Source organism: Sinohyriopsis cumingii, chromosome 15 (genome assembly GCF_028554795.1).
Source record: "Sinohyriopsis cumingii isolate HCF-2022 chromosome 15, ASM2855479v2, whole genome shotgun sequence".
Classification (NCBI taxonomy): Eukaryota; Metazoa; Mollusca; class Bivalvia; order Unionida; family Unionidae; genus Sinohyriopsis; species Sinohyriopsis cumingii.
The window spans coordinates 148,253,628-148,274,904 of record NC_142975.1 but is presented as its reverse complement, the minus strand read 5'-3'; the positions used below and the strand labels follow the sequence as shown (position 1 = coordinate 148,274,904).

Genomic DNA, 21,277 nt, shown 5'->3' with positions numbered 1-21,277 from the left:
TACCTTTATGATTTGAAAGAAAATAAGAACTTTAAAAAAGAAATATATGAAGATGAATTGGACCTTTTCAGTAAGCAACTCCCTCTGACAACCGAAATGTGTCAGTGTTGCATTTGTGGAGCTTGAAAAACTGAACAAAATAAGTTGTAAGACATGCTGCTCTTGTTTTGAAACAATGTAAGAACTGACAATGACTTTCATACATACCTGTATTCTCAGTTTGAAACAATGTAAGAACTGACAATGACTTTCATAAATACCTGTATTCTCAGTTTGGAACAATGTAAGAACTGACATGACTTTCATAAATACCTGTATTCTCAGTTTTGAACATCGACTTCTGAGTTTATGTTCATTGTGATTTTGTATGCTAGTATATTCAATTCTCTCTCTGCTCAATAAATGTAAACTTGCATATGCAAATATTTATACCTGAACAGGTAGTGAATTTACTTTCACCTTTGAAAATTATACAAAAGATGCAAACATCTGAGGCAATAAGAACTGTAATGACATAAATCAATTTTACAATATTTATTCTCATTATTTTTTTGCATGTATACATCAACATGCCAAGCTTATGTCATATTTATTTGACAATGGGCTATCCAGGAATTTCAGGTGAAGAAAAATGTAAGTGTGCTTGATAATATAAACAAATTATGTCACTTTACAACTAATGCTTTCATCCTTTCCTTCAGATATTGAAAATGAAATTGATTTTGTTTTCATTTTGTAACTCAAAATTAAGATAAAGATAAGCACTGTTCATGTTCCTTGAAAGAATATGTTCTCGGTTTTGAGTGGTGAATATGGGACATTCATTGTAGTCATAAGCAATGCAAACAAACTTAACATATATCTTTTACAAATGTACATTTGTATATTACATCATTTACAAACATATATTTGTACATTAAATCATTTACAAAGACTTCTTAGTGGAACCAATGCATATTATTATCTCCATGTGAAGCATAGGTTTAATTTTTAACAATGTTAAAGTCACGCACTACAATTTTGTGTTAAAGTTTTGGCAGAGTGAATGTATCAGTGTATTTATGCCAGTAAGGTTGGGTTCCATGAAACACTCGTTTCTGGCAATTGAAACTATTATTTTATTGTTTAGCTTCATCTGCATGATCTATTTTTCACCAGTTTATTCATTTGAGAAATTCTTAATATAGCAAGGTGGTGAGTATATTTTGAGACCTTTAAATAAATTTGCTGTTTATACATGTATAATAATTTATAGCCCATCCATCTTGCCCACCCCTGCACCACCCAAAACACAGATGACATTTGCTGCAAAAATATACACAAATATAAAGAACACATACAGCTTCATTAAAGTTTAATACTATTGCTTCCTTGAATTTGAACTATCTAAACAAATGTAGAGTGTATTTGTGGTCAAAATAAGCCACATATGACAGCGAGAAAAAATATACTATGTCTGCAAATCAATGTTCTCGTGTCGACAGAAATAATGATATTCCAAGATGTGTTGCTGTGCCATTTACTTCTACAGTATAAAAAGTGTGTACAATTCATGCAATAGCCATTTTGGCATTAGATTTGGAAAATATTTTTAATTAATTTGCACTCCCACCTTCCCCTCCAAAATGATTCTTGGAATACACTTATTACAAAGAATATGCAGTCCAGAGTAATAATGGGGAACATTCTCCTTAATGTTCTTTATCTGAATTAGATTATAGACTGTTGATAAGTAATGGAATTTGAACTTAAATCTAAAATTTCATGCTCAAAAGTTTTTGAGAATATGACGCCTGGTAACTTTAAAACTTTTTAAAAAACTTTTATGACACCAGACTGCAAGTTATTGTTACGACCCTAGACTGCAGGTTATTGTCATGACCCCAGACTGCAAGCTATTGTTATGACCCCAGAGTGCAAATTATGGCTGCATTGTGTAGCAGGTTAGGTATGAAAAAGAACACATTTAAAACAGTAAAAGCATTATTTTTTATTTAACTTATGCATTAAGACACAAAAAGATGCTCTCTCTGACCAAGAAGGACCAGGGACTCTGATGATCCATCTTCTATGGACCAGGTGTCAAGCAACTAGGTGAAGTGGACAACTAAGTCACCTTAAAAGTTTAAACATCACCTTCTTCTTTTAGGAAAGTTAAAATGACTTTGCCCCATGAATCTTTTAAGATGTAAATTGAGTGACAGTAGCTTATGGCTTTTATGATGCTCCCCAAACTGAATCAGTGTGAGGGGCCCAGGATGGCCAAGTGATCTAAGGTACTCACCTTTACACTCGCATCCCGTATTAGGTATGTGAGAAAGATTACCAATAGCTTATGGGCCAGTGGTTCTTAACAGGCTTCTCTTCCACAAAAATCTACTGGCCACCTTGTATAGCCTATCATGTGCTTAGAACTGATGTTAAATGCCAAAAAACCAAAACCGAAACTGAATCAATCTGCAAATCAATTAATATTCGCTCGTGTCAACGTTTTACAAAATAATTTTTTAATACTTTTAGTTCTGATCATCTCATGCTGCATTATGTGATTGCCATGAAATAACACAGAAGTGTAATGCAGCCTTAGCAGGTGTTGACATCAATCCTGCAGACAAACTTGTACATATTTACAGGAATGTGTTTTAATATCTGACTGACCATTCAAATAATCCTCAATGATGGAAAAACAAGTATCAACAACAAGCAATACATGGACACTTATGAACCTGGCCATGTTACTTAAGGTTTATTTGCCTTTCTTGGTCATTATATAATGAATTTTGGCCATATCACTTCACATGAGCATGACAAAGTATGGATTGTAAAACAATCCTAACTGATATGAGTATTTACATTGCATTATTGTTATTATAAACTGGTATAAATAGTTAATCAAATGCCACTAGGATAAGCATTTCAATTTTGTTTAAATTTCAAAACATCACCATAAATTAATGGTTCTAAAGAGTCACATTTAATTTTGAATTGACCCCAAACATGTAGTTATAAAGTGGAGGTTACCCATCTGTAACTATCAGTGATTTTGTGGTATGAACAGGTGTGGGGACACCCCTGCATGTGATCTCATGTTCATAGAGCGGTTGTTTCAAACTAGCTTGGAAATGTTTTTGACTGTCTTTTTCAGCTGAAGTTTAAAAACTTTAACAAAAATTAAATTGCTTAAGTGGCAGTTGATAATGTATTTTTACAACTTTAAAACAAAATTACAATACTATAATCTAATTAGTCCTATCAGGTAAACATAATTACAATATGTAGTTTCTGCTGTGCTCCTTTATAGTCATATGGCCAAAATACCATGCAAGCATCTCCCCATTAAAAAAACCCCCACAATTTCAAGTATGAATACACTGCATATGAATACTGTACATTCAAATATTTACAAAATGTCTTTATGACATACATACAACACAGAATTCTCTACTTGCAAATAAACTATTACTTAAAAGCATGTTAAATACAAATATGCACGACGAGAGATAGGACACATTTAAAATAACATAAAGCACACACACACACTCCCCTCACGTCTTAGTGTGCCAAAAGGAGAACTCGCTTCCATATAAAATCAAGTCAAGCTATACAATAAAACAATGGTAATCTGGATGCCAATTATCCAGAATCAATTACATGGACTACAACTGTGTCTCTCAAAGGTTTTATTTATTACAATGTATATCAATAACTGATATGCTAATCACCATGCCAATATAAAACATTAATATAACTCAGAAACTCAATTGACTATAACCTACAATTCTCCTTATATATCTATTTTGAATAACTAAATTAACCTTAAAAGTAAAAATAAATGTAATTTGGAGAGAGTGGGGTAAAAAGAACGTTTATTCTTACACCTAACTGAAATATTTGAGTGCTGCAATGAAAACTTGTCATACAGGGATCTCAAGCTATTAAAAGACACATAATGGTGACTTACTGGATGATTAGATTTAATCACGTAGCAACACAGGTGTAAACAGAACCTATATTAGCCAAGTTTACATTGATCAAGCTCTTTGATATCTGTGTTCACAAGACAAAAAAATGTCATCTACACACCTGCATTATTCTATTATGGATAGTCTATGTCAAGGGTGCACAACTCCTGGCCCACAAAAATGTTCTGTCCGGCACTCCGGGCAAATTAAAACAACACAGAAATCTGGCCCGTGAACAGTAATTATATTAAAGAAATTAGTGTTTGCAGTCCTTGAGTGGTCTTAGAAAATGCAATCAGGCCCTTAGCCGAAAAAGGTTGTGCACCCTGATCTAAGTAGACCTCTGAGGTGTAATCTGCAAATGTAAAATCTTATCATGAATTTTAGTATTTAATTAAAGTATCTTAATATATTTTTTTGCTATTGTTTCAGCCTTTTCTTTCTGTAAATATCTCAAATGGCCCAAAAATACAAATATTTATGTAGTTCACTTAATTACTGATAAATATCTAGTCAACAAGATTTTGGGACCCATTTAATCCAGATACGTCCATTCAAAGTTCTATATTTTCACCAAAATTTGATATTATGGACAACTGATTGTCAGATGAAATCTGTGTCTCCCAATGGGTCCAGATAATGAACAGTACTTCCAAGTGATAAAGACAGCAGATTTTATAAAAATTAATTAAAATTACTTTTCGAGAAGCATCTGATCTTCAGTGGACACTTTTTGATAAGTCTGCACATGTTTCCAGATTCAAGAAAAATTTTTAAAAAAAAGTACTGATACTTTTCTGGCCTCAGAGGTTCACTGCTCATTAAAATGTGCTATACATCTGCACAATAAGGTAATCAACAATTTCTTGTGTGTTCCTTTATGGGTTGTCTTGAAATGCAAGTATCACTTCCTAACTTCAAATGTTCTAAATGGGAATGAATATTATACAGAGAAGCATTCACAGTCCAGCTCACATTTCTTCTTGCTGCCGCTTCAATACTTGGGTAAACATATTCATTACCTTCTGTATGTTCGAAATGTCAAAATTGTTCATACTGAATTCATCTGGAATGTTCAAATTATCCAGGTTGGCATCCATGTTAATCTCCAAGGTCTGAAAAGAAAATTATTGGATGTTCATAGACACAAGAATCTAACTGAATTTGTTTATAGTCAGGATTATTTTGTTGTGCAGTCAAACCTGTGTATAACAGCCAGTCAGGGGACCAGCTAGATACCACAAATTATCTATTATTTTATGGTCTTCTTATACGGTGAAAATTCCCCCAGAACATTTCTGCTGCCATCAATGAACCCCAGTGAAATTTTTGCCTCTTGTTAAGTCATTTTGCTACCAAATTAGAAGTAGCAAAATTTTGTTATCTGCTACATCATATTTAATTCTAACCTGTAGATAAACAAGTAAACATCCAATGGTTGTTATGTTCAAATTGCATATTTTGCCTGAATACTATGAATACTGTAGTAACTCTCATTAAGTATCTAAAAATCAAGTTACATGACTGGAGGCAAGTGTACAAAAAAAAACCATTAGCTAAATCAATGATGCAATAAATATAGGTGACATGTTTTGTATCAATATTGCAATTCTCCTAAGGGCCTCACTAAGTATCAAGTTACACAACTCATCAGCAAAAGTGTTTTAAAAAAGCTATATGCAAAGTTTAACTGGCATTGATGCTTGAGAGAAATATGGATGGATGACATCAAGTCATATGCCAGACTGCAATTGAGCCAAAGTGTAAGCTCAACCGATACTAATATTCAATTACATAATCAAATCATGTGAAGGAATATGGTTTAATTTCAAATGCCTTCACAACCATATTTGCATCAAATCTTTAGATACATAGTTTTTTTTCTCCAAATCTAACACCGCTAAAATGGTAAATTTCATTACTGGGTATTTATCAAGGAAATGTAGATGCTTTTCCAATGCATTACTTCATAAAACCTGATCAAACAAGTGAAAATGAGAAGGGTATATCTAGTCGTTAGAACTTTTACCCTAGGTTATTTCTGACAGATAAAATCAACAAGAGGCTAAGATGGGCCTAAGATGTACAATTGGCTGGCTAGCATGAGCAGAGGGTGCATTTGGGTCAAAAATTTTATTTTATTCTCTTTGTTGGTTATGAGACAAAAAGGTTATTGAAAGATTTTCTTTCTTTAGTATCTGCATCCAAATTTAATGGCCAATTGGTATCAACTGTGTACACTGCAATGCCATCACAGCAGAATGTTTGTTTTTTGGGGAAAAGAGAGTCAAATTTTATTCAAGCAATTTTCAGAATCAAGTTGTCAGGTTATCCTATTTGCAGTGACAGTAGCAATACTGGATGGTAAATCTGTACAAACCTCAAAGAAAATGCTTTTATGAAAGGATGCTGTTTGTTAAATTGACTTGAACTTTATTGACTGGATTTGGATTTTTTAACAGTTGATTTACTGGAAGGGAGATTGGCATTATTTGTATAAATCTGAAAGACTTTCTTGCCGGGGTGTTTTCTGTCAAAGATTTAATCAAATTTTGCTGAATGTTTTTGTATGAAGTCATCTTAAGGTTTTTCTAACTGCACTAACAGTTGCCATGGCAGCATATTGCTGTTCACAGACATACCTCTTTCGTCAAAAATGATCTCATGCTGAAGACTTCATTTTTTTGCCTGTATTAAGCACCATTATAAGAGCTTGTTTTTTTTCCAACTGCATATGACTGTGGAGCACTCTCTCCCATTGTATGCTAATCAATATCCATCTGGCATAATTTGCATTTTGCAAAGCTCTCTGAGAAAGATCTCATAATCTAAACTTTATATTTTTCTTCATCTAGCCACTCAAGTTGGCATTGGCAGCTAGCCATGTCAAAGCGAATGATTCAAATTTAAATCACTGCTACATCTGGGCTTTGTACAATCGGAAGTTCAAAATGTACGACCGCACAGTGGCCAGTTGTGGATAAATTTCCATTCCGGCACAAAATCAGCGAGAGATTTATTTTGGTTGGGTTTTTTCCGTTTTCTTTAATTTAAGTCTGTAAAACAAAAACTATTTATTAATTCCTTTTGGTTTCAAGAAAATGAAGGCTTTTCAAGGTACCCAGGCAATATTTTGAATTTTCAAGGTATTTTCAAGGCCTTGAAGGAACAATTCAATTTTCAAGGCTTTTCAAGGTCCCCTGTGGACCCTGTCTTGGTGTACTCTTGTTAATTTAGACTAATCCCTGATGAACTCCACTTAATCTAATAAGAAAGCTGGATCTGGATTAAACATTGTCAAGCCAGTATCCAGATTTTAATGCAATGACTGTATTTTCCAAACATTTGCTATTATTCCACAAGTCTGTAATTTAAGAAAACCCCTGGAAAGAACCACCGACCCACGAGAAGATACTGGCAAGCTTTCTCACATACCCACATTAGCCGAATCCGAGACTCAAACCCATGCAGACAGGTGAGATGGTAGTGATCCGTAACGGAGAGCGCTTTAGACCACTCGGGGCCCCTTTAATACAGATACCCACATGGGTAAAACAAATATGGTAACACTGCTGAAGTAGTGTATGCAAAAGATACAATGCAATTTTCAGTAAAATGCCAAAAAAAAAAAACCAAGGGTGCCAATAATGAAATAAAACGCAAATACTGAAGAAAAATACCAAATGCATTACACAAAAAATGGAAATGAAATGACTGCTCAAATTGCTTAGAATAATGAAAATCTCCAAGTAAAAGAAGGACTATCTCCTGAACGAACAGAAGCAACTAAGGTATCTGATTGGAACTGTTTCTGTTCTAAACCTCCAATTACTAACTGGAGGATGAAATTTGTCCCTTTTGTTATGTATATTTGATTTAATTTAATTGTTTTTTGTTAGTTTTAATTTTTTAATTCAATTACATGCTATTTTAATGTAATTTTATTTACTGGATTTGATATTTTCCAGAAATTTAGTAGTTTTTCGAAAACCTAACATTAGAACTTTGTATCAAATGCTGACCTAATTCCTGACCTTGATTCAGAATCAGTAAGAGTTGGAGTAAACAACTTTTTAAAATTTTTTTAAAAATTCATTCTAAGTGTGGGATTTATAGAGTGAAATTGAGGCTGTAATGGGAGTATGTGACTTTAAACATGTAGCAATTATTTTGAAATTCTGGTTTTACCGGAGGGTTGACCATTATCCAGGTGTCTGTTTTGCGCAGTAGCCAGTTTGAGTTGAAATTCTATTTTATGGAATTATTAATTCTTTCTCCTGGAAATATTTAATTGCTCATACAGAATTCTTGGACAAAGACATTTATTGAAATTTTATCTGGAATTCAACACTAGAATATTATTTTCTGTGGTTCAGCAAAGAACTGTTGACACTTCAGTTGTTGTTGTTGTTGTAGGGTTTAATGCCATTTTTCAGCACACGATAGGCTATACATGGCAGCCAGTATTAATGGTGGAGGAAGAACCTGGGAAAACCCTGGAGAGAACCACCGACCCACTGACACTTCAGTACTATACTGACTTCGGCATATGTCATTGCCTTCCATTTTGGATTTTCATTGTGACTCGAACTCAAATTCATTAGAACATTTTATTACTAGGATTTCTATTTTTTTAATTCTTGGATTATTTTTGGATTTGATTCTTAAAACTGTAAGTTCTTTTCCTCATTTTTACCTTGTTTTTCTAGGGAAATAAATTTGTGTGTGTGTGTGATTTGGATTTTTAACGTAGCTTTAACAATTTTTCAGTCATATTGCTATGTCCGCAATGTGGCAGTTTATAGTGATGTCTAGAACCGGGGCATTATGCCGCAAACATGTAGCATGATGTCCCACCCTGTCACATTATCCCGACACCAGGTCAACCAGTCCTAACACTAACCTCTTAATGCTGAGCGCCAAGCGAGGCAGCTGTTAGTACCATTTTTGTAAGTCTTTGGTATGACTTGGTCGGGGATTGAACCCACGACCTCCCGCATCCGAGTCGGACGATACTAGGCCACCAGAGCGGTAATAAATTTGTTATATTTTACAAAGCTTGTTGTCTTCACTTTTTTCTTGTTACTGTTTATGCGAGCCTAAACACATAACACTCTTACTGGGGACTAGCAGGTAATGAATTTCTTCTATTAAAGGTTCTGTTAACCATAATTTGATTACTTATCTTATCTTCATGTAACCTCTATCAAATAAAAATAGTGTAGATTTTTGGTGGCCCCTCTTGAAGACATTCATGGGTCAGTGGTTCCTTCAGAAGAAATCCTAAAATAAATCCTAATTAACACTTTTGTTGCAACTGCTGCCAACATTAAGTACTTCTGTCTCGTCGCTGAAACATGAGAGGACAAAATCAGGACTTGAAGTTTGGACTGCAATTTGGGTTTGGGAGTTGGCTGCAATGAGGAATACATTTTATGCAAGAATCATCATATTTCTTTAACTGGTTAAATTCTGCTGACGATCAAAAGGTGTGAATTTACTGTCAGTTCTTAGCAGTTGAAGCATATGTTTGTGCCATTATTACCTTTCCTCTAATTTTGATGGCAGCACCATTCTTCTCTTGCCCCTCCTCAGCCATGATGGGGCTTCCAGCCAACGACATGCACACTTCACCTGGATTAGCCTTTCTGGCTAATGCTGGAGTGATGGGTAACCTGCAGTTATAAAGACAATGGTAAACACTATGTCTTGTGTGCATAATGCATAAGATGAAGCAAGTCATCTGGTTTCTGACTTTCAAAATCTTCCTAATGTTGAACAGGATACTGCTAAAAAAAAACTGATATCTAGGTCTCCCTATTTAATGATGCATGTTAAATAAAATCAAATAGCCAGTTGGCATAAACTATGAAAAGTGCTATATTTTTTTAAATACTATTTCATCAACTATTTAATATTTTGACATGAACAAACAGAATTTCAAAGTAACAATTCTCAACATTATTCATTTTGAACTCTCTACATTCATTTTGCATTGTTTTTGTCTGTGTCACCCTATTCTGGCTGGAGAGAAGTCATTTTGCCCAGATAGTATGGTCAAGCATGGATCCTGCAACTAGTCTAGGTAATTATAGTAATTTCTCACCCAAATATTCCGGCATGGACCCTGTCATTTTATCTTGATAATTATAATTTCTCTCCCAAATATTATAGCCCAACATGGACCTTGCAATTTTAGTCTACATAATTTTAGAAATTTTTCTACCAAATATTATAGTCCAGCATTGACCCTGTAATTGGTGTCAATGTAATTATAACAATCTCTCTTAAAGAGTGTGTAGTAAAGGACATGGATTTATACTAAATGTTCTGATCTGAAATTTGGGGAAATCGAACAATTTTAGCATCAGGATTTGTGCAGAATTTCAGTCTTAAACAGGACCAGAAAAATCCCTGATAACAATTGCACAAAAGGATATTAAAAGTTTCATAAAAATGTCTGTAGGGGTTAAAGTGATGTGATTTTGATTTTTTACGTAGCTTTAACAATTTTTCAGTCATATCGCTATGATGTCTGCAATGTGGCAGTTTATAGTGATGTCTAGCACTGGGGCATCATGCCGCAGACATGTAGCATGATGTCCCACCCAGTCACATTATCCTGACACCAGGTTGTAGGGGTTAAAGAATGACAGCCTGCATTATGGAAACAGGGTACTGACATATGTTATCTTTTGTTGTGACCTTGACCTTCATTTCATACAGGTGGTGGGAATGAAAATGCAAGACACTGTCAAGTCAAGATACAATCAAGGCTAAAAGATTCATTTGGATGTGAACTCAATTCAGAAATTTTATTATGATGTGCTACCAGATAAAATCTTGGACTTTCTGAGGGAATACAATTTAGGAAAAAATCTGACCATATATTTGAAGGATTTTATACTTTATTTCATATACCTTTCAGTTTGTAATATTATTTTTGCATATATCTGGGAAGCTTTATCTTCTTGAATGTTTCTGCAATTCTTTATCAGTACATTTTTAAACTGTAACTTTTAATCAACATCATTTATTCAGTATTGCTGACATGCTATTAAACACTAGACATACATACATATACATACATACAAATGAAGTGCCCTTTTCAGTAGAGCTATTGCCCTAATCAAGCTAAAACAACTAAGGAAAGATCTTGTTAAAAGTCCAGATAGGTATTCAATGGCTAAATTTCTACTATCTCTACCTGCCTAGAATTGAAAAAAAATTGTGAGCATGAAAGGTTAGATGGGAGAAACTCACAGCAAGTACAGTGCGACCGCGCACGGTAGTTGGGAGCCACAGAACCTGACCGTTTTATAGACCAAACCGTGTTATAAACAACCAGGTCAATTAACTGAAGAAAATGATGCATGTACCCCAAACAGTTTGCATGGGGGGGGGAGGGGGGGTAATAAGTGCAGGTGGTAAATATGTGCTTCATTGGCAAAGTTACCATCTTAAATCGATGCAGAATATACTTGTAGTGAAAACAGAGAAGGCATAAATATTTTACTTTATTTAGAGAACCACTGATTGGTACATATACGTGTATACTGTTTATATATACATGTCTAATGTATAGCATGAATAGAGTATAAACAGTGTATTCACCTGCGAATCTCATCACATTCATTGAATCCACAATACAAGTAATTCCATTGGACATATGCACTCAGATTTAAAATATTCAATAATTTTGTCACAGGTCATATAAATCTGAATTCAGTGGAAAAACAGCACAATCACATAATGAATGCTGAAGCACATTTACTTTTCAGTACATCCAAGTCGGTAAAAGTTAGTTTGCATTTTAAGCAGCTGTTGGTAGCGATCATAAGCATAAACATTTTCCTTGCAAAAAAGAACATTTCATGGTACAGTAAATGTGTTCCAGTCATGTTCGAAAATGAAAAAATCCATGAGATTCCATGGCTTTTGTTTAAGTTTGGTATTGACTTCCTTTGAAGAAAAGTTCTTTGTTTTTATTGAAGATTGTAGTCAGCTTTCCTTGATGAAGGGTGCATGTGTCATTGAAGTCACCTCTAAAGGACAGCTTTGAAGAACCAAACAAATGCCTGTTTCTTATTGTGGCAGCTACATTAAATAATTGTATTGCACTATTGAGACTGATTTTTTTTTTCATTTGCTTAGTACATTTTTATAACAATCCATGCTTCAAAGATAATCTATTTTCTTTGACATTTCAGCAAACTATTTTATCTGGGTACATATTTAGAAAAGGAATTGGCTGTCATTTGGTCGATTGTAGTTACTGTTCCTCCCTGCCTATTGAATAGACCCCAACAAGTAAGATGGTTTATTTTACATTTGTGGTAGTGGAGTGATGCTGCCTTCCAAGCATATGTCAGAAATTTAACAAAGGGTCAACAAACGATAGAGATGCTTGTATTCTGGTCTGATGACAAGGATTAGCACAGAAAATGTGAGAGTTCTGAAGGATTTAATTCTGAGTGAAAAAAAGAGGAATTTTACTTACCATCCACATACAAATGTCAGTCTATGTAAATATATTAATTACTAGTGAGTGGCCGAAAATCTGATGAAAGATAGATTATGAGATTACCAGAAGTGTCAACAACAAAAAAAAGCAGATATCTCACAACATACAATACTCATGCTTGATGTCAACATGAGCAGATTATGATATAACAATGCACTCTTAAGATGGTTTGTCAACTTGGACAAATATATTGTTTATGTAAAAATTGATAAATTTCAGTGCATTTATATCAAGTTTCATAGGGCCTGTGAATTTCTCCACTCCAAACTAATGGTTGTATATACAAGTTTAAACAGTCAACTATGTCGCCAATAAAAAAATTGCCAAATGGTATATTTTACCACCTATAAGAGAAAAAAATCACTGTTAGCGACATTGGCAAAGCCCTACGCAATCCCAGAATACATTTTTTTTCTAGTTATTTTTCTTACTTTTAAGAAGAAAAAACTATTTTTGCATGTACAAGAAAAGTACATAAATAATTTCATAAGTCTTCCCCAAACTGATAATAAATTTTTACGTTTTTTTCATACTTTTAAGAAAGAATTTTTTTTGTGTACAAGAAAAATACATGTATATAAAATTTCTGGAGCCATGCCATGACCCTGTTATGTCTGAATTTGTGTTATAACGGAACATACTATAGTGGGGTCACACTGTAATATTGTCTATGTAGGCCATTATTCCAAACTATCTTCCTACATAAATATAACAAGAAATCTGAGAGGATCAGTTTCATTCAGAATAATCCACTCAGGCAGCAGAGTGAAGTATAGTGTTTCCACAGATAACATACATCATGAGTCGATGTGGAACAAATTGGATCAATAGCCCTTGCTATCAAATTACATATGTTATCAGACGATGTGGAAAAAAAAAAGGATCAATAACCTTTTGCTAGCAAATCATTTATGTAATGGGTTGATGTGGAACAAAATGGATCAATAGTACTTGGCTAGCAAATTACATACATCATGGGTTGATGTGGATCAAAACAGATCAATAAATCTTGACTAGCAAATTACATACGTCATGGGTTGATGTGGATCAAATTGGGGCAATAACCTTTGGCTAGCAAATTATATATGTCTTGGGTCAAAGTGGATAAAAATGGATCAATAACCCTTGGCTAGCAAATTACATACATCATGGGTTATTGTGGAAAATTGATCATTAACCCTTCGTTAGCAAGGATATCAGACTAATTGCATTCCCAAGATTCTGTCTTACAGAATTTAGCCAAAGTCAAAAAGGGCAATAACATTAAGAAAAATTGCAGGAGCACAATGAATTTGTTGATATGCACATCTCCAAATGATGACCATAATAGTGCCCAGGCTTCTTGGTGATCCATTCATTTGAGACTAGTTGCAAAGACTGTAATAACTACATCCATATGCAAGTCAAACACGGCAATAACTGACAAAAATTGCAGGGGAAAAGTGATAAATTTTATGCATATCCTTAGATGATGGTCATAATATGTACCAAGTTTGACCCGGATCAATCAGAAACTCTGACTACTTGCAATCATAAGATTCTAAGATTCACTGCAGTCAGCAGCTACAACACAAAAAAGTTGTTGTTGTTGTAAGGTTTAACGCCATTTTCCAGCACAAGATAGGCTATACATGGCGGCCAGTATTAATGGTGGAAGAAGAACCCGGGAAAAGCCCGGAAAGAACCACCGACCCACGAGAAGCTACTGGCAAGCTTTCTCACGTACCCACACTGGCTGAATCCGAGACTCAAACCCACGCAGACAGAGGTGAGATGGCAGTGGTCCGTAACGGAGAGCGCTTTAGACCACTCGGAACACAAAAAAAAATGAAATTTCTTGTAATAATTGTGGGATCAACTGATTTGTTGAAATCTGCATCTTGAGATGATGACCATAAAATTTACAAATTATCACGGTCATCCAATGAAAAATGTGAGATCTGTACAAGATTTTGTAATATACTGTTTTCAGCTACAAGTCAAAACGGCAACAACTATAAAAAATTGCAGGAGCAGAGTAACTGGACTATATACGCATCTTCAAGATATGACCATAGTATGGACAAAGTTTCAAAGCAGTCCAGCTAAAAATATTGGGCTAATTACGCTAACATGGTTGAGTTCTGGACAGAAGGACAGGAGTATTCCTATATAAAAGTATGAAAACCATCTGTCAAAAACAACCTCCTTACCTTGGGTCAAACTTTGGTGTAACAATAGGAGTCTCCCAGCCAGTCATTCCAAGAGGCTGGTAACCTGGGGTTTTGAACCTAGATTATAAAAAAAAATTCTAATAATTACCTTAAGTTTTCATTGAAATAACAATGCATGAAATATACTATGACATAAAAGCATCAATAAAATGTCAACATAAACAAATGTTGCCCAGAAACTGGCACCATAAACAATTTTTTATTTTGACAATCATATGCACTGTATTACAATTAACTCTGAAAGCTGTTACTTTAGTCATGTGTCAAGATCGCTAATTATGCTACTGTTTAGTTTGCTTATTTTTATTTCACACATGGCCCTGGACCATATCCATACCATTGAATGATGTCAAATTTGGGATCTGGCAGCAAAGTGATTTTGGGACCAAAAATATCTTTGATTTTTCAGAATAGAGGAGTTTCGGTTTATTTTTTTATATATAAATTTAAGGTGAAACAATAATTGGACCAGAAAATCAAATTCTCTAGTAAATGTTTCTTAGAAATTACTTTCCCAAACCCATTAATGTTAAATAAAAGCTTAACATCTTGAATTCAGCAATCATGGAAATATGAAAAATTTATTTTTTACATATATAAAGGGTTAGTAGCATATTTCTTTCAAAATGTTCAATGTGTTTACAAGGTTTTTAAGGTTCAAAATCCTGTTTTTCAAGGTGCTTTATTACATTAATTTTAAAGGATACATAAATGAAACTATATGTGAACACAAGTTAATACTTACTATTACTCTATACGAAGAGCATTTCTTGCAAAATTTTTCATTAAAAAACACAAATAAAAAACATGAAGTCAATAGTGTGATCATTGATATCTTTCCCATTAATATTAAACATCCTACATCTGGGCATTAAAATAATGTAGTAACTGAACAAAGTTCATTTTACTCTGTCTACACTACACTATTTACAAAGTCCAAAATATTTTAGAGTGAATTTTTCAGCACTTTTAGCTTGTCATCAAGCTGTTTTTCAAGAGCTCAAGTTCAGCGATTTTGTCCTTTTCACTTTTTCTCAAATTATTTTGATGTGATAAAGGAAATTTTCCTATGGATCTTTGCTTTCAATGCATAGTCATCAGCAGCAGCTGTCACTGTCTCAATGTCTTTGTCAGTACCTTCCTTTCTTCTTCACTCATCCCCATAAACAAAAAAAAGCAAAGATATTTGTTTTTTATATTATTGCTTATTTCAAAACAGCATACGGATATTTTAAACTATTTGATATTGGATATATTAATCGTTCTCTCAGCTTGGCTGTATTCTATATTTTTAGATTTTATTCTATTCATTGCAATTATCATCTCTCCTATTTCCACTTGATCCCAAAATAGAACCGGATTAAACTAACTTCATAATTAAGGCTCTATATAGTTTCCATTTTAAAACTTGAATCTCTGTGTTCATGGACATACCTCTTTCATCAAAAATGATTTCATGATAAAGGCTTCTCATATTAAGCACCATTACAAGAGTTTGGGTTTTTTCCCCAGCCGCATATAACCGTGGGGCACTCTCTCCCATTGCACACAAATCAATAGCCTTCTGGCATAATTTGTATTTTGCAAACTCTCTGAGAAAGATCTCACAATCACAAACTTTACATTTTTCTTCATCTAGCCACTAAAGTTGTTATCGGCTGCCAGCCATGTTGAAACGAATGATTCAAATTTAAACCACTGCTACATCCGGGCTTCGTACCATCAGAAGTTCAAAAGCCCCATGTCACTTAATTAAGAGTTTAATGTTTTTTCTGAGTTTATCGTGGTATAAACTGTCATTGCTGACTCACAACAAGTAACGCCAGAAGAGCGTTATGTAAGCTGTGTGAGTCGGCAACGGACAGTTTATTCCACGATAAACTCAGAAAAAAATAACGTTAAACTCTTATAATTGAAATTTCAATTATTCATTATGTCATTTTGTTTGCATCATTAAAAAACAGAAATCTTAATTAAGTGTAGTAATACATGTTTGGGGTTTTCTGTTACATAGCTATTTATAGCACTTGGGATTGTCCTGCTTGATCGTAATAAGGTCATCACAATACCAGTCCTTCAACCAATGGAAGCCAAATTTATTCAATTATATTTTAACAAATTGTTAGAAATGTTCTTTTCCTTTAATGCTTACTTCGTGTTTGCCTTCACTGGCAGTGTTTATCTTATGCTGTACACATGATTCTATTTATAGAAGTGGGTATTCTTAGAAAAGCAGTTCTCCTTACAGTTCATACAGAAATAAATGCAATTCATTTTGATCACGTGGTAACATTCTGACCAATGGAAATGTTACTTTCCTTTACCAGCTACTGGCATTGCAATTATTATCTTGCAACATTTCTTTAAAAGTACAGACTGGTCCACTAACTTTATTAATATAATGAATACATCAGGCAAAGTTTCAAATTAAGAAAACCTGCATGTTTTATTGGAAAAGGGTCATACAAATTAGCTCTTACGTTATTCTTATGCAGCAGTCTTTCTTTAAAGAAGATTCTCAAATTTTTAAGATAAGAAGAATTAAAGAGATTGTAATATATATATATATATATATTACAAACGCAATGTCTTATTGCTTTGTTTTTATTTTATTTTTAATGTACCGGAAAGAGTAATCCATATTCAGGCGAGCATGACATAATTTGAAGAAAAAGCATAATGATTACACAAAAAGCATAATGGTTGCCATGAATGGGAATATAGATAAAAAATAAGCATTTTTCATCTTCCACAACAGTTGGATTCAAGAGGTAGTGGAGCTTGTTTCTTTTACGTTAATGTGATTTGGAAATGTATTCAAAGAGATGGTTAAATCTAGAACAAATGTGGTTTAGAGGTTTTGGTCATAAGAGGGTTCACTGTAATTTATTTGAAACACAGGATAAATAGTGAATGATATATATTCAGCAAATAATATCCCCTGACACCAGAAATGTTAAGACCTTAGGAAATCTGTGCTCTTATGTAAAGTTTTTGAGCTTCCATAAATAATCTGATTCTCATACAGGAACCATTCAAAATCATCTTATGGTATGGTCATTGTGCAAGTTTCAATAGACTTGATACTATGTGCACTGTGGATTTTGCAGGAAAATACTCTTTTGCAATATATACACACCAAGTATAATGGGTAAAGAATTAAGCTGAAACAAACTTTGATTGATCATAAACCACTGTGTCAAATCAGTGTTTGCAGATTGTGTATTAACAATAACTTAGAAGAAGAGGATGAACTTGTACCAGGTATAAACACTGCCATTTTATTGCAGTGTATCATGCTGTACATACATGAAAATTCTTAAGAACAATGTTGATTCTAATTATGATGTGAAATTATGAAGAAAAACATTATCCAACAACAGAATTCTCACATTTCACAGCATTTGCTTAAAACATGAAGAAATTATTGCTTCATGACCCTGTTATAGAAAGCATCTTTTCAAAGACCTAACTGAGTTCATGTAATGGAAACTCTGATGCCATAGTTTTGCACTATACCCTTTGAGTTTAGGAAAATTTGATGTTAAGACGATCAGTATATACTGTATTATATGAACACTTGTAAATCAAAAATTATACTGTCATAAAATCCTTCGGAAATAACTGCCTTGGTCTTTCTGCATGCGTGGCAAAGCAAAGTGAGAGCGAGTTTAATGCTTATTGGTTTAAAATGATAAAAACCATATAATCAAGTTAATACATGAATATAATAATCTGAACAGAAGTGAAGAAAAATACAACATAAGTTGAATAAAACATGACAAACTTACACAATGATCATACTCTACATTAAAAGTGTTATACTAAGAGCTCTGTAAAAAGTTTGCAATGTCTTGCATGGAAGTACTGTATATAATAGAGTATTTACAAACAATAAATTGGATATAAATATAAAATATTTTCCAATCTGGAGTCACAATTAAATAAAACAAGTTTCCTATAAGTATGAATAATGCCCTGGATTACAGGTCAAACTGATGGGGTAAAATAGCTTCAGGTAGATGTTATAAATTAAAAAAACCTGATAGGACCAATGAAATTAATTTGCCAAATGGCATTTTGCTCTTGCTGGCCTCAAAGGAGGGAAAATATTCCTTACCTTGAATTACGAATGGTAGATGGAGGGTCCAATGGTTGCAAAAAGCTTCCCTTTGATGCCCCATTAGCTGTGTTTTTATTTCTTGCGTTGGCACGAGTCTATCAAAAGAAAAAGTAAATAGAACTCATTTATTTGTATACCATGCGTGTGTGTGTGATTTGGATTTTTAATGTAGCTTTAACAATTTTTCAGTCATATTGCTATGATGTCTGTAGTGTGGCAGTTTATAGTGATGTCCCCCCCAATCACATTATCCTGACACCAGGCCGACCAGTCCAAACACTAACCTCTTAATGCTGAGCGTCAAGTGAGGCAGCCCTTAATACCATTTTGTAAGTTTTTGGTATGACTCGGCCGGGGATCGAACCCACAACCTCCCGCATCCGAGGCGGACACTAATCACTAAAGAGGTTGTATACCATGTGGCAAATTCTTTGGATAGGCATGAGTCTATTAAAATAAGTACTGTATGCTTATACCATGATGTAGCAAATTCTTAGCTGTCCACACTATGACATACTTCTTGAAAAAAAAGGCTTATGTATTTGACCTAAAACCAGCACATTCCTTATGAAACACAAACAGCTCTTATTTCTTAAAATTTCCATAAAAATATCCATCATAAACTGTACGTGTCATGATTCCAGGAATGACACTACTGAATCCTGTCTCTGTTTATTATGAAGTATACCCAGGTTTACACCGGTTATTGGAGGTTTCTAATTTTATAAAGCCCCGGGTGACTGAGTAGACTAAGGCACCTGCCTTTACAGATCACTCACGTATCATCCAGACCTGCCACCTTGGGTGGAATGAAAATCAGGATGCCAAAGAAAAAAGAAATTGGGATTTGGAGACAAAAATCAGGACCAGTGTATGCGAATATATACTTACAAGAACTTTACATCTACCAGATTTTATGCTATTTAGTTGTATGCTACAGTCATTAACAAAACTATATATCAGCAAAAAGATGAAAATGGAATAATGATTTTCATTGTATGACTGTAGTGTAATCCTCACGGAATTTCCACATCACTTTTGCTTTCTTTGCACTATCATCATGAATCAAAAGGTATTTTCAAAGATTTTTGGCATTTTTAAAAATCAGGGATTTGGGGGAAATCTGGATTTTCAGATTTAAAAAATAATTCAGGTTGAACCCGAGCAAATCAGAATAAGTGGCAAGTCTGCTCATCTCTGTCTGTGTAGATTCAAGTCGCAGGTTAAGCCAACATATTTGAGAAAACTTGCCAGTAGATTCCCATGGGTTGGCTGGTCTTCCCAAAGTTTGCCTGGGGTTCTCCTCAACCAAATATAACGACCAACATGTATAGATTGTCATGTGCTGAAAAACAGTGTTAAACCCAAAACAAATTCTAATTGTACACATGGTTTTGGGGCTAAACTTCAATATTCTGTGGTCCAATTTATCAGGCTAACTTCATCAACACTAAAAGCTGATCAGATAAATATTCTTCTCATGTTACTTAAAGAAGCGTATGCTTATCTGAAATTGAAGGTTTGTGAAGAGATAAAACAACAAACTAAAGCAGTAATTAAGGACGAGTTCTTTTCAATGAATAATAATAATAATAATAATGAAGAAAAAAACCCATTGCTTTTCACCCCTGAATAAACAAGCAACAATACCATAAACAGTAAATGATTCCCAATGACTCTGGTGACTACTCTCAATAACCTTCAGTCATGGTATGCAGTCTTGAACTAAGCTATAGTTAGTATCAGACTTCCCATGACCATGACCTTTAAAATCAACAGACTTCTTTATTACTCTTCATGCAAGCTATCCACAAAGTCTGATCAAGAGACTTACTCTAAAACAAACGTTATTGTGAAACACCTATTTTCTTTCAGTCAATCACCATGACCTTTGACTTCCTGACCCAACCCTGCAAAAAAACAATAAGCCTCTTCCAAACCTCCAGTGCAAGCCTTTTTCAAACCTTGGTCAAGGTATGTGCTATGAAATTAAAGTTACAATGAAACAAGGGGCATAAGTGGGCCTGTGACTCACTCACCTTGCTGACATCTGCCTAATAGCCAAATGCAACATTGCAACTGGGAAAGAAATCTGGATCAGTAGGAAGCTTTCTGTTGAAATTTCTTCCAAAGAATATGAAAAAAGTTCTTTGATGGTTTTCCTGTTATTTGCATTTACATCCATATCTGATTGCACATCAGTAGCATTTGACCAAAAGTGAAAGGCTCCCTGGATGCTTTCTATCAAAACTGGTAAAAGTCCGTTCAGCGTTTCTTTTGAACAAAGCTGTTCAACATTCAACATTTTCTGCCTATATCTAGTAGTGGCAGCAATATCTGATAGCATGTAAGCATCATTTGTGCAAATCTGAAAGGTTACAAACTTGGATGCTTTCTGTTAAACTTATACAATTTCTGTTAAGCAGTTTTTGAGAAGAACATTCTAAAGATTTTT

At 34.1% G+C, this 21,277-nt stretch overlaps 1 protein-coding gene across 1 annotated transcript in view; it reads right to left on the bottom strand.

Annotated features, from left to right (window-relative positions):
• Positions 1-519: 519 nt before the first annotated feature.
• Positions 520-21,277, bottom strand: part of LOC149783025 (borealin-like) — a 59,649-nt gene continuing 38,891 nt past the window's right edge. The window contains exons 7-10 of the mRNA XM_089934613.1: positions 18,820-18,917; positions 14,679-14,756; positions 9,508-9,637; positions 520-5,077 (exon numbers count right to left, since the gene is read on the bottom strand). Of these exons, the coding sequence (XP_089790739.1) occupies positions 4,934-5,077; positions 9,508-9,637; positions 14,679-14,756; positions 18,820-18,917 (450 nt within the window). The 3' untranslated portion in view covers positions 520-4,933. The remainder of the gene's footprint in view (positions 5,078-9,507; positions 9,638-14,678; positions 14,757-18,819; positions 18,918-21,277) is intronic.